The sequence below is a fragment of the Galleria mellonella genome, unplaced genomic scaffold (assembly GCF_026898425.1).
Source record: "Galleria mellonella isolate WM207_F2 unplaced genomic scaffold, CSIRO_AGI_GalMel_v1 utg312, whole genome shotgun sequence".
In the NCBI taxonomy this organism is placed as follows: Eukaryota; Metazoa; Arthropoda; class Insecta; order Lepidoptera; family Pyralidae; genus Galleria; species Galleria mellonella.
Window position 1 is genome coordinate 9,933,609 of NW_026442074.1, and position 16,651 is coordinate 9,950,259.

A 16,651-nucleotide genomic window follows, 5' to 3' on the forward strand; every position below is an offset into this window, starting at 1 on the left:
AAAAACATTTCCTTAATTTGGCTCAACAGAGAATCGAACCGGAGATCTCATTACTCTGCCACGGAGGTCGTGGTTAATGATCAACGTTAAATAAGGAAAGTTTTATTTTTTGTACCTCATATAGAACTATAGAATAAAAATATTGACACACAAAAATTGAATAAAATATTCAAACAACAGGAGCAAACAGCCATAAACAAGATATGGTGTCTTCTGCATACCTAGCTCCTTTTTTCATATTAAAAACGTATCAATTATACATTACTAAATTGTTTTTATCTCTAAAATGTCACTAAATACAGGACTTTTACCATAAAACTACTAAAATTTCTTAATAGAAACAAACATACTGTTTCCCCTTCTTATTGTATGCATACTGCCCGCTGGTAATTAATGCTCCTTTCCACTCAGCGTTTGCTGGAAGAGAAATGTTACAGAGTTAATCTCTTTTTAGTTTAATAATTGTAAATAAATAAATAAAATGTGAGTTGTCATCCGTATCCATAGTACAACGGTCAGAATATAGAGGGAGAGTTAATAAAGTCATCTATAAGTAGTACCAATTTTTAACCAGATACGAAAATATACAAAAATGAAACTTATCTTAAGATTAATAAAGTATAATATTGTTACAGAACATCCAAGACATGATTCAGCAAGAAAGGCCTGACTGGCAGCAGGTGATGGCCTACGTGACCAGTATCTACAAGCATTTTGAGACTTAACTTTATCGACTATCGATAATTATTTATCGACAATAAATCACTTATCGATTAAGTTGTTGACTTAATTTTATCAGTTATCGATAATTATTTGTCGACAATTGACTTTATCGTTGTAGAGTAACATCGAATACCACGTTATATCAATGAGGCTTTTATTTCAATAAAAATTGTATGTAATGATATAGTAAGAAAAGATTTACACAAATCATTTATTGCCGAAGCTTTCTTGTGTAAACAGGTAAAAAAAACGAATATACCTTCTGGTGAACGTATTGAATTTTGAATTCACAAATTTAAACGACCAAAGATCTGAAATGATCTACGAAATGTACGTATTTAAGAACATTGATAAATTTAATAGTATACATATATGTATTTATACAGTGTGAGTTCCATTTACTCTATTTTATAATTATTTAATGTAATTATTAAATTTGCTGAGAATTTGATAAGAGTGATTAAAGCTGATTTGAAAACAATCTCTTACCAATGAATAAATTTTTACATTGCTACAAGTTTAAAATTACATTCCTTATATGGTAGCTTTTAATGCGGAATTGTGATATTTTTGGACCCGTAGCCGCGATTTTGCTGTCGATACTCGGAATTGCCTTTAATTGGCCTTTATAGGTGTTGTGTTAGGAATTAAGGTTAATGCTTTCTAATTTATAATATTACGAGACAGCCCTATAATGCTTTTTATTAATTTCCCAAATTACTAAAAAATGCAGTACATATTAAATATTTTTATAATATCGATATCGATATTTTAGATTTAGTAGTGCGTCACTACTAATCTTTTGGTGTAGTAGGAACGTGTGTGCTAATTCCTAAGACGTCATTAATTCGATTATATTGTGACACTAGTAGATTTTTTTTTATGATTTCGAACGGATCTAGGGCTGTCGATTGACGTATTATAAACATGAAAGTGCGTTTTCCTTAAGGCGTAGATATGCTCTATAAACTACATTGCATCTATTAATTATGATAGCAAAAAAAAAACAATATTTTCCCTTCTATGCAGGTACACAAATTATTAAAAACTTATATTTAATAATTTTTAAGTTACTCTATAGCTATTTGTGTTATTTACGTTACAACACAGTAGCGCCATCTACCCTGAACTTTGTGCAAGTGTAACTATTATTAGCGAGACAACTTCTATGTAGTTTATAGAGCGTCATAGGATGTCTTTCCATTATATAAAGACTGATACGATAAGGTGTATGTAGGGTCGTAAATACATTAAAGTGGAGGTATACGAGACGGTAATTGCGTGCCGTGACAAGTGACGTGGAACTTTGTCATAATTTCAATTAATCTATTTATTAAACTAGTTTAATCATCTTTGTATGTTAATCAGTGATATACACATATGACAAAGTACATAGTACACGACTGAGTGATAACACAGTTGAACGATTCGTGTATTTGCTTTTAAAAGTTTGCAGATGTGAAGTTGGCTACAAGTTACATCTGGATATGTGTTCAGTCACCTTTATATTCTCTGTCTGAAGTCGTTTGCATTTGGATTAATTTATTAAGAAAATATATATATTTGTAAGTTTTTTTCCCATGCGAGACAGTTAGAACGGCATTGTTTTTATATTTTCCAGTTAGAAAGCAGAAACTTAAAAATCGTTGAAGCTCTATATTATTTAATAATATTGGATCATAATAACAATAATTGACTGTCCATCGCTGTACATAGTCCTCCCCTATAAGGGCGGTATTACCTGTAGTTGCCATGCTTCGCAGGCGGATTGGCAACCGTAGTTAGACTTTGGTGACATTTTAAAAAAGACGCTCCTACCCATTCCTCGACCAATAAGTTTTCTTAGTCGCCTCTTATGACACCCATGAGATAGAAATAGGTGGCCCATTCTATACTGGGACCGCACGGCGTAATATTAGATAATATTTGATTTTTTTGATACTTTTTGACCTATTAAATATTACTTGCCCATTACACGATTCAGTTATGAGCATAGATAATGTCTAAGTACTATTCCTTACATTTAAATATCTATGGTAATGCAACGTCTTTAAGGCAGAAAATATACGACAAATGAGATTGGAATGTTAATGGTATGCCTTAAAGTAGTGATTCCAGGCCTTGATTTGACTACGTAATAATTATAATACCTATTACTATTATGTAAGTATATAATCAATATTAATTCCTATATACGTAGACCGTGCTAAGTATTTTACCACTCTGTAATCTAATATATAAAGTCTAATTTTGTGTATTCGCAGAATTGTAGAAGATATTTTTGTACACAAGTTCTCAAAGTGTCACTAACTTTATCTATGACCTAAAAATATGACTGTTGTATTTATTTATAAGTTAATACAATTGTATTTAATTTTAATGGATCATTTACATGATATCGTCATAGTCGTAGAATACTGACGAATCTGACGAAGATTGCATATAAAAATCCGTCAGTATTCTACGACTATGACGATATGAAATCAATTCATATTTAACATTCGAAGTTTTTAAAATATATACGTAAAATTATAGCAATTATGAATTACGAGCAACTAGCTTTGACACGTTACTTTGCCCGCGTGACCGACATAAAAAATAGCAAGTATCCTTCTCCGTCCTATATAGTACCTATACACAATATTTCACAGTGGTCGGTTAAGCCGTTAAGGTGCTATAAGGTAACAAACAAACTCACTTTCACTTTCACATTTATATAACGAGTCAGAATAAGGTCATACCGACAATTTGAATTTAGTTATTGAAACTACAGGAGGTTACAGAAGGTACCTTACTCTAGAAGGATAGTAACGCATTGTTATGTATGAAGGACTACCATGGGCGTCACAGTATATTCAGTATTATTCATATATGTATACTTTATAAAACCTTATAATGATGATGATATCAGCCGTTAACTGTCCACTGATGAATATAGGCCTCCGCCTTGGGGGATATTGCCAGTAGTTGCCACGCCTGGCAGACATATTGACAACTGTAGTTAAGCTTTAGTGACATTTTTAGAGGGACGCTGTAAATTCCTCTAGTCGCCTCTTACGACACCCACGGGATGGAGTGACCTATTCTATGTCGGAACCACAGCCAAAAAATCTTATACTAAATTGCTTGTAAATGTGAGATCATTTGTAATGTAAATGATCCATTAATAAACATTCATACTCTTCTATGTACGTATTTTCATGCCAGTATGTATTCTTATACGCTTACACAGTATACTAGCAGCTAAGTTAAACAAGGGGGGGGGGAAGGGGTTGTTAGTAATAGAGACTGAGAATCCCATTGCTAGCAATACACCCAACTAGGTCAACCTCCTTGCGGTTCTCCTTGAAACTATCATGGTTAATTCCTGATGAATTCATCGTGATCGGCTAACTGGCCTGTTTTCATTCTCATCTCATCCTTCACTGGTGCTCCGCCAGCTTATACCGTTAGCGCAGGCGGGGTTACCATACCATTTTTACTCATAAAAAAAAAGTTATACACGGACAGACGATCCTAACTCTTTAAAATCTTTATACTATTGCTTAGGGGGTTATAAAGTTTATATTGAATTAGATGAATCCATGGCCGTAGCTAGGGGGGGGGGGGGGGCATTGACGGGCAATGCCCTATCTTAAAATTAAAGGCTCCAAGAGAAAATTAGATACATTCGCTTTTTCGTAGTCACTTAATTATGACTTCTGACCTACCAAAAAGTTCTTTTGCCCTATTTTAAACTTGGGTCTAGCTACGGTCCTGGGCAAATCATAATAGGATTTGCATTGCGTAACACACCGAATTAAGTAGGTTGTTTGCGCTGAAGTTTTAATATTAACGGACTGGTATATTTTTCGTCGACGGGTTATACATAAGGAATCCTATTATGATCCATGTAGTGGCCCCCACAATGCCTAATGTGAGTTAAACACATATTTACATTAATACTGCGTTATTAATTTATTATAAACTACCAGCGCCACTAGCGGATAGTTTCAGAAACTCAGAGTTCCGTACAAACTTTTGAGTAAACATGAATGCAACTGTAACCTAAATCTTTGTACAACTCACACTACGCACTTGGTTTATTGCTAAATGCTGATAAATTATTATATGGCCATGTTTTACTCTCGACAAATGTACGTCTTTATACTGCTAAGAAAGTACTACTCTATTTTAGAAATGATTAATATATAGTAATATCTATATCCCTTTCAGACCTGAACGATACGGGCGTGAGTTGTAAGTTTAAAAAATTCTAAAACCGCGCGCAATTTATTTTCACGCACGAAACTCAAATAACATGATAGTGGGATTCTAAACCAGCCAATAGGAAATCATTTAAGCGGTTAGGTGGTGCAGTAGTCTCGTGCGTGCTGGCAAGATGGCTTGGCTCCAAAACACGAAAATATATTTAATCTTAATGAAAAAAAAATCTTGGGTCTGAAAGGGATATATTATAGTTACAATATCTATGTATTGGTCCAATAACGGATATATTATGTATTGGTTATTTAATACCGGATGGAAGAATCCGATCGAAATTAATATAGATGTCCGATTAGTATGGGCGATATTGAAATGGGCGAAATACCCTTTTACGAATCCAATATACAGATATCGGAGCGGTACCGATATTGCAGATGCGTATCTATTTTTATAATACTTTGTCTTGTGTTATGATATAGTAATCACAGAGCATTACATTATGTATTCTTTAGTATTTTGTAAGGACTATGTGTTTTACGCTGATAGTGACAACGTCTTATTATAATCCGATATAATATTTATATTATTTAAAAAAAAAACACATTTATGATTAAACACTTGGCATGGCGTTGAAGTTGCGGGTTCTAATAGAGCCCTAGAGCCCGTTTGGGGAGAAAGGGATTGTTAGTAATGGAGACTGAGAATCCCATTGCTAGCAATATACCCAACCAGGTCGATCTCATCGCGGTTCTCCCTTGAAACTATCATGGTTAATTTCTGATGAATTCATCGTGATCGGCTAACTGGCCTGTTTTCATTCTCATCGATCACCCTTCACTGGTTCTCCGCCAGCGTATCCCGTTAGCGCAGGCGGGGTTACCATACCATTTTCACCCATCAAAAAAAAAAAATAGAGACCGTTTGGATTTTTTCAATCGTAAATTTTCTTTTTAAATATGTTTTTCATATTTGAGTGATATCTTTTTAATTTTTATTGTATTAATCACAGCATGATATGTGCTCTAGTTGTTCGAGATTATGAATTCAGAGTCACTTTATGATTCTCCATTTATTTATTCCAAACTTGGTCCATTGTGACACGAATGAGATGGATGACCGTATGATTTCCCTTATTTATAATTAATTTTCACATTAATACACAAAACGTGTGTTTTTAAATTGTTTAAATGTGATATTACTCTTAATCCAGTGTGTCTATTCAATTTTATTTGTTGAAAAATATTGTTTTATTTAAACTTCATTTTATGGACATGAAATATGGTCGTAGGACATTTATTTTGTGTAAGGCGCTCCTGTAGTGTGTCAGATGTACAGAGGGACGAGTAAACGTGTCTATCGATTTTGCACCTACTCATCTTTGTCTCATCTTAATGATCATCAGGAATGGCAACGCGTGAAACTACGGGCGTCACAGTGTATACTGTGATGTAAGTAAGAGTAATGCTCGTCATGGCCTATAGGCGACGGTTACACTTTTCATCAAGTGGGCCGCAAGTCTATTCGCCAGTATACATATTCAAAGGTTATCGATAGATATGTTTTCGTTACCGCAGGCATGAAAAAATGCAGGCTGTTTCTATCTCGCCCCATGATACATCTCGCAGGATACACCTAGTCGCCCAATAGAATTATTCTTTCAATATTATAACGAGCAATTACAGTTTTTACGCTAATTGTCAGCATTTCCAACTTGCTTGTTGAAGCTGAGCATTGGTTATAATTATTGCGTATTTTGAGAGATTGTATTTTTGTAAATATAGCTTAAATAAAGTTCCTGGATTAATTATTCAATGCGTTTTTTATTTCACATGTTTTTTTTTTATAAAATAAAAATATTCACGCTAGTAGACAATTTACAAGTATTCCATAACAATAATAAAATTAAAAAGATTCTATTATGTAAACTTAATAGATCATATCTGTCTAGATGGAGCATAGAATATTAAGGACATCCCAAAAAATGGTCAGTTAACTATTTTTAACATTTTTTACTAATAATATTTTTAGTATATCTATTTATACAAACAATAACGTGAATTAATGTAGTCTGTCATAAAAATTTACTTCAATTAGAAAAATTTGGGAATTTATCGCAGAAATACTCCATCTAAATGTATATGATCTATAATCTAGCGTGTAATTTATAAAATATATTGTACCTTAAACCTTAAAAAACATTTAGGTAAGTATTACATTTACTTTGGCATTATTGACATACAAGTAATTATTTTATACAACGCAAATGGCTATCAGTTATTGCGGATATTGGTAAGAAAAATAGAAAACAAAAATCCACTATTCTTTACAATTTCATAATAATTTTATAAATATATTGTTGCCTTATAAAATTTTAGTAGCATTATTAGAACTCGAGTATGCCCGGCATGTACTTGTCTATGAGGGACTCGTAGTACGGCCATAGAGCCTCGACGTCTGGGATGGCGGCACTTTTGGTGTATAGGTCATATCGGCTGAAATAAAAAATAAATAAATAAAGGATAAGTTGTTAGTACCTAATTAGTTTAAATTTTAAAATCGTTAATATTGATTTTTAAATATAGACCTGGTGTTAAAAAGCCCGCCTTACACGAATCATAAAGTTATCATAGGATTTGCGTTGCATATTAACAACTATTATATTTTGATCCTGTCACCAAAGAGAGACTTTGTACAAAAGCCGATCGCTTGGGTACCTCTGTAAACAGAAAAACGATGGAAGACTGATAGGAGTCGAGTTCACTTACTTGAATTTTAAAACACTCTCCCTGATCTTTTCGTCTCCTTCTTTGAGCAGATGTTGGTAATCTCCACCCGCGTGCCATGGGTAGAACGAATGATATCTGAAATGGGTACAGAATAAATAATTTATATACAACCACAGAGAAGCTAATCTGATATAAGATTAGCTTCTCGGTGTTAGGGTGTAAGGGATAGGTTGGCAAAAACTGAAACAGTGAATTCAAACCATTATTCTGACTTGAAAACCAGTGGAAATTCTGTCCAGAAAATTTCAATTATTTTGTTTTTTTTTTTTAATTCATCTAAAAATATGTTATTATGTCATAATATAAACAAATAATAATATTTTATAGTAAAATATCAAAAAACAGCAATGTAATTTTCGTATTAAAATCCTACCGTGACCCGCGTAATCAGCTGTGTAAGTCAACACCACATACGAAACTACCTACGAAGAACTGCCGTTAACCGGGCGGTGTAAATATCGCGCATCGTGTGGAACGTAAAATTTCAAATACATTGCGCGGCGTCAAAACTAGGGATCGTTAATTATATGTCTGTGACGTATTTCCGGTGGGAAAATAATCTACCATGTGATTCAGACAATTCATCTGAATCAGCTGTTTCCTTTTTGGCTAACCTGTTCCTTCCACCCTAATTTAATTCTAGAGATAAATTTAAAAAATAGCGCCTAAACGTCAATCCCATTGACTTCAATTACAACTGACCTGATCATGTAGAATGCCTCTTTGGGCAGCTTGGCCTTGTTATGTATGAGGAACCTGTACAAATACTCGTCGTGACCCCAGGACAGCATCAAGTTCTCCAGTCCACAGTTAGGCTGATACATTCCGTAGTCAGTACTGAAAGTTACATAATAGTAAGTAGATAAAAGACAGCATTACAAGAATTTAGATAAAAAGCAAGAATGAGTGGCCTCATCGTTAAATATTGATCTCTTCCAGGCAAACAACCGTGAAGCAGTTGTGTTTGCATGGCTGTGTTTCGGTATGAAGGGTGGGATGAATTTACTGGGTACAGAGGAATAACACCTGAGTCCTCAGAAATGGCAACGCATGGGGGGTATCATGGGCGAAACAGTATACTCTGTTATGTCCATGGTACTGCTCATGTCTATAGGCGACGATTACCACTTTCCATCAGGTGAGCCGTCAGCTTGTTTGCCATTCTAAGTTGTATAAAAAAAAAAACAAATATTTTTTTCTTAAATAATTGTGAATTTGTATCCCTCGATAGATGGGGTTGATCATGGAAGACTTATCTTGTTTTACCATCCATTGTTACCTATGTATCACAAAATAAATAAATAAATAAAAACCTTAGAATTTGTGATCAGTTGAAGATTATCAATATGAATAAAAAAATCGTGGAAAAATATTATACGCATATTAAAATTTCTCCAAGCACAACAATGACAATAGTTGTCGAGTATTGCTCTGGCTACCCCATCTAGAATTAATCGTGAGCATATTTTGTATTGTAACATTATATGCCGTGTGGTCTCGGCATAGAAAGGGTCACCTCTTCCTTTCCCGTGGGTGTAGAAAAACCGACTAAAGGAACTTAATGATCGAGGGATAGACACTGGTGTCCCTCTTGAAACATCACCGGAGCCTAACTGCTGTTGCCAAGCATGACAACTATTGAGAAAACTTTCCTTTTGGGAATGCCTCATCAGTATCTACTGATGAGGCTTATAACACTTAAAAGAACAAAAATTTATTTAATACAAACATGAGAAGAGATGAGGATCAAGCTGCTAAAAGAATGATAAAAATTTTTTGGTACGATAATTATATGAGACTAAATTAAGACCAGAATGGAATGTAAAATTTTATATTAAAAATTTCAATGTGTCCAATGTAAATTATGTACAATTTTTAAAGATTTTTACAATAAAACATTTAAAATATATTGGATAAAATACGTTATTACAACCCAAAAATAAAGATTCAGTACTTGTCTTATATATTAGTTGCCTTTTACGGATATTAACCTAGTTAATTCTTATTTGCATAAAGGTCTGAGATATAATGATTATCACTTACTTATATTTAGTATTATACGTGTCAGGGTTATTCTTGAAGCTGTCGTCACCATAGACGACATTCTTGCCCCATTTGCAGCCCACCACGAAGGTGTCGCCCACCACGCACCATTGTGGTTCATTGTAAAATGCCATCACCTGGGAAGTTAAAGTATCCGTATTATACGAATTGACTCACTCAAAAAATACTGGACGGTTTTTTATTTTGATGGGTGAAAATGGTATGGTAACCCCGCCTGCGCTAACGGGATACGCTGGCGGAGCACCAGTGAAGGGTGATAGATGAGAATGAAAATAGGCCAGTTAGCCCATCATGATGAATTCATCAGGAATTAACCATGATAGTTTCCAGGGAGAACCGCGAGGAGGTTGACCTGGATGGGTATATTGCTAGCAATAGGATTCTCAGTCTCCATTACTAACAATCCCTTTCCCCCCTACTGGACGGATTTGAATGAAATTTTCATTTGTTATGTACACAGCTTTATATTCTAACATATAAAATACTTAAGGTACATATTTATTCATACGGGTGAAGCAGTGCAGATATAAGACAATATTTTTTTAATTCTTCAAACATACGTTTTAATTCAGAGGGTTAGATTTTGGGACCCCTGAACCGGAATTGAGCATTTCCTAACTAGGCTATCATTATTGTTTAACTCACCTAAAATATAAATATAAAAAAATATATTAGAAATTGTTAAAATTATATTAAATATTATTATATATTTTTTAAATTATATAGAATTATAAAATTATTTATTACGATAGTAATAAATAATTTTAATTTATTTTTTGACATTACTTTGTTTATATTCGTTAAAGAATAACAACGCTGCAGAAAACAGCTTCAAAGAGAAGACTTCAAATAGAACATAATTAATACACGAAAAAAAAATAAAAAAGAGATTTTATCTTTTTTTGCAATGAGGCTAATAAACTTTAATCTCGTATAGTCGTAACATATTCATATCCATGCTTGACACGTATAGGTTATCTGAAAGACAAAATAAATTTCAAACAATGTATAATAACGCTTTATAATTTGTTACGGTTAGGTATGATCAGAATCAATTTCTGATAACCCACAAAACTTGCCATTCATTTTGTTAACAAAACGAAGGTTATCAGAACATATTGCGAAACTTTTTCCACGGCTCAAAGGACGTCATACCATAGTCTAAAGAAAACTTCTCTAATTTCGGCACTATACTCATAGTTTAAACACTGAGAGTTAGAATTTTGGATATATGTCTGTATGTATTTTTGTTATAGTACCACGCAAAAATTCAGTTATGTTCTGGAAGGTCTAATTAAAAAACTGGCGTATGGTTTATAGAAATGGTCCCTTATATTGAATTACCTATTTTTGAAATCCACGCATACAAAGTAACGAGCAAATATATATATATATATATATATATATATATATATATATATATATATATATATATATATGTGTGTGTGTGTGTGTATGTATATATATATATATATATATATATATATATAATTAAATCAAACTTCTATTCACACTTGACCAGATGCTTGTAACGAAATAAATTAAAAAAAATAGCCTAATCTTTACAACGGTCTTTTATGAAGGCACGAGTTTTGTTTTGGAGGTTTCTCGAAAATACTCACCTTGCCTAAATCGTGGATAAGGCCGGTGAGATGGAACCAGTCATCATCGGGGTAGTCCTCTCTGATCTTTTCCGCTGTCTGGAAGGCGTGCACGATATTTGGCAGATCGGTGTCCGGATCCGACTCGTCCACCAGCTCGTTCAATTTAATCAGGGCATCTTTTATTGTCGATTTGAAGTGGTTGAACTTGAGCCATTTCTCCATCTTACCTGGAATTATGTATGACATAGTTTTTTCTTTAAATGATAATAATGGAATGGTAGCTCAGCCTGCTCTATCGATATGGTGAAAGATGGTAAGAAAAGATGAAATCAAGTCAGTTAGTAGGAATTAGTCACGAAAGACAGTTTGTCTTGCACTAAATTATGTGTTGGTCTAAAGTAGCAGTAAAAATATTGGATATATTTCGACTTAGGCAGACTTAATAGATCGATTGCTTGGGTACCTCTGTCCCATTCGTGTTTCTACCGTGAAGCAGTTGTGTTTGCATGGCTGTGTTTCGGTTTGAAGGGTGGGATATGGCGTGAATTTACAGGGCACAGAGGAGTAACACCTGAGTCCTCAGGAATGGCAACGCAAGGGGGTATCATGGGCGAAACAGTATACTCTGTTATGTCCATGGCACTGCTCATGTCTATAGGCGACGGTTACCACTTTTCATCAGGTGGGCCGTCAGCTTGTTTGTCATTCTAAGTTGTATAAAAAAAAACTTTAGTTCTTATAAATAATAACACATGCGGAATACCATTGGTTTTATAATAGATTTAGTGACGTTTACAGTCCTGTTCACATCTGTGCTTTGTAAATTACTATTATTACATGAGTTTATCATTGCAAAGTGTATAAAAAATTGCTTTTTTTACTACTGAGGTAGCAAACAAGCCCCAACTCATGGTAAGCAGTTACCGTAGCCTGTGAATGCCTGCAATACCAGGGGCAGTATGCTTTCTCACTGATGATGATGTTGATGATACTTTCTCACTTTCAACAGTTCGATGGGTCATCAGCTTGTTTATGATTACGAACAATATGCAGAAAATTTGCTTCCTCACTTTTAACAAAATCCACTGTCATATTGCTGTGCATTTCGTAGTACGTCCTCTTGACGCGCTCCCTGATGGGGTCGCTGTCGTCGATGGTGTAGTCACGGAATGCCTCGATGGGTTTGTCATCGTACACTTTTTCGGGACGTAGCAGGAGCGACGGGTCCAGGAGGGCTACGGGCGAATCCTGCGACAGACACCATGTATATATATCGTATATTTTTGGGGGATAAATTTATGTATTACTGTATTTATTCCGCAATAGAATACAAGTATTCCCTGAAATGAGATTAAGGAATAGAATAGAAATAAACCTTATTCAAATAGACTTATTTACAAACGCTTTAAAATCGTAATTTTTTTAACAGTTACTAGAGGGAGACTTTGTACAAAAGTCGTTTGCTTGGGCACCTCTTGTTCCCATTCGTGTTTCTACCGTGAAGTAGTTATGTTAGCATGGCTGTGTTTTGTTTTTTTTTCCAATATTATTTGGTTCGCGATTGGGAAGCGTCTTAGCTGACTTAAGCTGCGATTTGATACAGCATAATCTGTGTTTTGGTTTGAAAGGTGGGATATGGCAGTGAATTTACAGGGTACAGAGAACCACCTTAGTCCTCAGGAATGGCAACGCATGAGGGATATCATGGGCGAAACAGTATAGTCTTGTTATGTCCATGGTACTGTTCATGTCTATAAGCGACGGTTACCACTTTCCATCAAGTGGGCCTGCCACCCTGGGGATATCTAATATACCAAAAAAAACCACTACATATACTATAGACGACTGAAAACATTTCCATCAGGTGAGGTGTCAGCTTGTTTTGTCACTCTGACACTCAGACAAGCAAAAAGACAACAGACTTTAATACTTCGTTTGTTTATTGCCATTTGGAATTAACGCGACCGCCACGAGAGTTTGTTTACTATGAAATTTTCTTTATTCCACATTTAATAATTGTAAACATAATGTTTATGTGACATTGACTCCGATGTATAAATATATACCTACGCCTGAGACAATGTCAATGTATAAAAAATAATAATAATAAACAAACATGATGCAACAAAATAAAAATAATACTAGATTTGCTTTGAATACACCATCGATCGAATCGGAGTTAGGACTCCCAGTATGGGCTCATGGTGCCTTATATAATCTTTTATTTTATACTTGGCAAGTTAGCATTAAGTAATAACATTGAGTAATTTAGAAATAATTTTAGCTTAATTTTTGGGGATTTCTATTAATTTATTAAGAAAGACTTTAATAAGTGAAGATTATTTATATTTAATAAATTTAAAAATAAGTCATTAAAATAAAAACATAAACACGTTTCTATATATATATATATATATATATATATATATATATATATATATATATATATATATATATATATATATATATATATATATATTCAATAAAAAATGATTTTAAGATTTTTATAACATTTCTTAGACAATAACCTGTATAATAACTAGATAGCTGGATGTCCGTATCAACGCAGTACCGAAGGCTTAAATTTGCAAGTAATATTTCGACCCGTATCTTTTGAAAAAAAATATTCCGTTTTGGCGGTAGAACGCTCTTTTAGAATAGTGCTTGTTATTGATTTTGCCCAATATTATCTTAGTTATTCCAACGAATCAAATCCTGTTGTTATAAAATGCAATTTTATTTGTATTTTCTGTTGTCCTACCTACAGTCTATTTCAATAAAAAATAATGTAAACATGACAAAATTAAATTAGTAACCAATCGAAACACAATCAAGTTATTTATTTTTGATTTGTACTGCCATTGGACATCAAAATAATTTTCAAGTAAAATATTCGTTTGTGTATATTTTCATTAAATTCTTTTGAAGCAGACTGTACGTAGTTATTTTTTACTATGTTTGTTTGTTTATTTATTATTCTATGTATCTAACTCACCGGTTTCACTTTCATAGTGGTCGCCCGCGTGTGTTACCCTCTTCCCAGAAAAACACTGAATAAACTATATATTTTTGCACCGCCACGTTTTATGCCCAAGATGTTAGATAATGATAGGGTCAATTATGCGACCAGAGGCTATCTCTTTGTATGTTGTTTTAATTCCATTAAGTGCGTTAGGCTCGAATAGAACGTGATTCCGTAGTTAAATTATTTATTTATCTCTTACTAGCGTATACCCGCGACTTCGTCCGCGTGACCGGGATATGTTCACCGACTGGGATAAAAAGTAGCCGGCGTACTTCTCCATTCTATATAGATATATATGTGTATATCAAATTTCATATGGACTAGTTAAACTATTTAGGTGCTATAAGGGCACAAACAAACAAATTCATTTTCACATTTATAATATTAATAAAGATTTTTTTATTAGTCACTAGTGACTAGTCACCGTTACAGCTAAAATGTTTTTTTTTTTTTTAATTTAAATATAGCACATGTTACTGGCTGATTAATGTAGCTCTCTATAGGTAAAAGAATTTTTAAAATCGGTTAAATATTTTTTGATTAATGGGTCGCTATATATTATACATTACAAGCAAACAATCAAGCATTTCCTGTTTATAATCTGTATTAAATATAGATGTAAAGGAGTTTTTAAACTGAATGAAGTCGTCTTTATGTTACAAATACCTATAACATTGTGTAGTTTACTTTCTCAATTGTTTTGTATCATGATTATTGTAAGCAAGCTGCTGCTGCCGCAAGCATAGTACTGCTTATGTCTATAGGCAACGGTTACCACTTTCCATCAGGTGGGCCGGTAACCGTCGCCTATAGACATGAGCAGTACCATGGATATAACAGAGTATACTGTTTCGCCCATGATACCCCCCCCCCCATGCGTTGCCATTCCTTTATGATAGCAGCGCCCATGTAACCTATACTTAAATGCGGCCCTACATGCAAGGACAGTTGCTTCATAGCAGAAGAGAAAAGAACAGATCAAAAATGTCTGCATTACCATTCCTGAAACAGGTGATTTTTTAATGAAAGATAATGGAATGGTAATCTCACCTTCGCTAACGGTAGACGCTGTAGAGGCACCAGTAAGGGATGATAAGTAAGAATGAAAAGAGAGCAGGTCAGTTAGCCCATTGTGATGAATACACCTGGAATTCAGCAGACGACCTGACAGAGCATATTGCTAGCATTGGAAATGGTAGACCCCATTACAAACAATACCTTCCCTCCAGACTATGGTGTTTTACCTTCGTAATTCCGTACCCTGGAAATTTATTGCCTTTGTTTATTATCTCCTTGCGTCTCTACACTATTTGGGTTGGAGAAGGACATAGACTATGTTTTATCACGCTTATCAACATTATCCGTTCAGGCGGCCAAAATCGCCGGTAGAAACTAGTATGTATAACATTATTATTTTGTCGTAATTTATGGATATTTAATTATCGTCAAATGTTATTGATTCCTAGAGACTATTAACAAGAGAACAAACTAATTTGTACCTGTTGTAATAATCATTAATTAAATAAGTTGGTACTTTTAAAACAATATTGTGAAAAAGACTCCATTTTCCGCGCTTAGCCTCTCACTTGGGCCATTGTGCGTATAAACCAATATTATATATTTTTAAAAAATTCTGCCGCATTGTCCCGGCATAGAACGAACAACCCTTTCCTTTCCCTTAGGCGTCGTAAGAGATGACTAATGGAGGACTAAGGATGGGCAGCAGCGTCCCTCTTAAAACATCACCAAAGCCTAACTGTGGTTGCCAACCCACCTGCCAAGAGTGTCAACTACTGGCAAGACCCCCAAGGGGGAGGCTTACGTTCAGCAGTGGACAGTTAAAGGCTGATATGATGATGATGATGATTTAGTTTAGAATTTTCAAAATTCCTTTCTCATTCAAATTCACACGTTCCATTTCGCGGGCAAAAACTAGTTATAAATAAATTGTTCGTAATATCAACAGTTTTTATGAAACCACAAAGAAATTTCAATAGACGCATTCAGTATTGAAAGATTAGGTAGTTACATAGTGTAAACTACCTACATTAATTATTTACATACAGAGATGTTATTGTATTTTAACTGGAAAGATTTTAGGTATAATATAGTAAAAACAAAAGCAATTACTTATGTAAGTAATTATGACTAATCGATTTTTGAACAATTTTCATTGTATCGAAGCACTTTACATACATTGATAACCTAATAGTTTATAAGCATAGTTTGGTGGTTTTGTTTTT

General features: G+C 34.0%; 2 protein-coding genes across 17 annotated transcripts in view; one reads left to right on the forward strand and one right to left on the reverse strand.

The window, feature by feature from the left end:
• LOC113515173 (golgin subfamily B member 1) overlaps positions 1 to 6,741 on the forward strand; it is a 96,402-nt gene extending 89,661 nt beyond the window's left edge. For all 16 annotated transcript variants that reach the window (XM_052896087.1, XM_052896086.1, XM_052896088.1 and 13 more), the window contains one exon: positions 636 to 6,741. In XM_052896087.1, the coding sequence (XP_052752047.1) occupies positions 636 to 725 (90 nt within the window). In that variant the 3' untranslated portion in view covers positions 726 to 6,741. The remainder of the gene's footprint in view (positions 1 to 635) is intronic.
• LOC113515095 (inositol oxygenase-like) lies at positions 6,730 to 14,496 on the reverse strand. Its single transcript, XM_052896113.1, has 7 exons — positions 14,379 to 14,496; positions 12,454 to 12,631; positions 11,402 to 11,610; positions 9,759 to 9,895; positions 8,418 to 8,552; positions 7,695 to 7,790; positions 6,730 to 7,421 (listed from the first exon to the last, which is right to left on the reverse strand). Exons 1-7 carry the CDS (start codon positions 14,391 to 14,393, stop codon positions 7,313 to 7,315), a joined length of 879 nt encoding a protein of 292 aa, XP_052752073.1. The 5' UTR covers positions 14,394 to 14,496; the 3' UTR covers positions 6,730 to 7,312.
• Between the last annotated feature and the right edge of the window lie 2,155 nt (positions 14,497 to 16,651).

Excerpts from the sequence above, each read along its gene's own strand:
- LOC113515095 (XM_052896113.1), bottom strand. Across the intron at positions 9,896-11,401 it reads TTATCCACGATTTAGGCAAG|GTGATGGCATTTTACAATGA; the intron begins GTGAGTATTTTC and ends TTAACTTCCCAG. Across the intron at positions 8,553-9,758 it reads ACGTATAATACTAAATATAA|TACTGACTACGGAATGTATC; the intron begins GTAAGTGATAAT and ends TGTAACTTTCAG.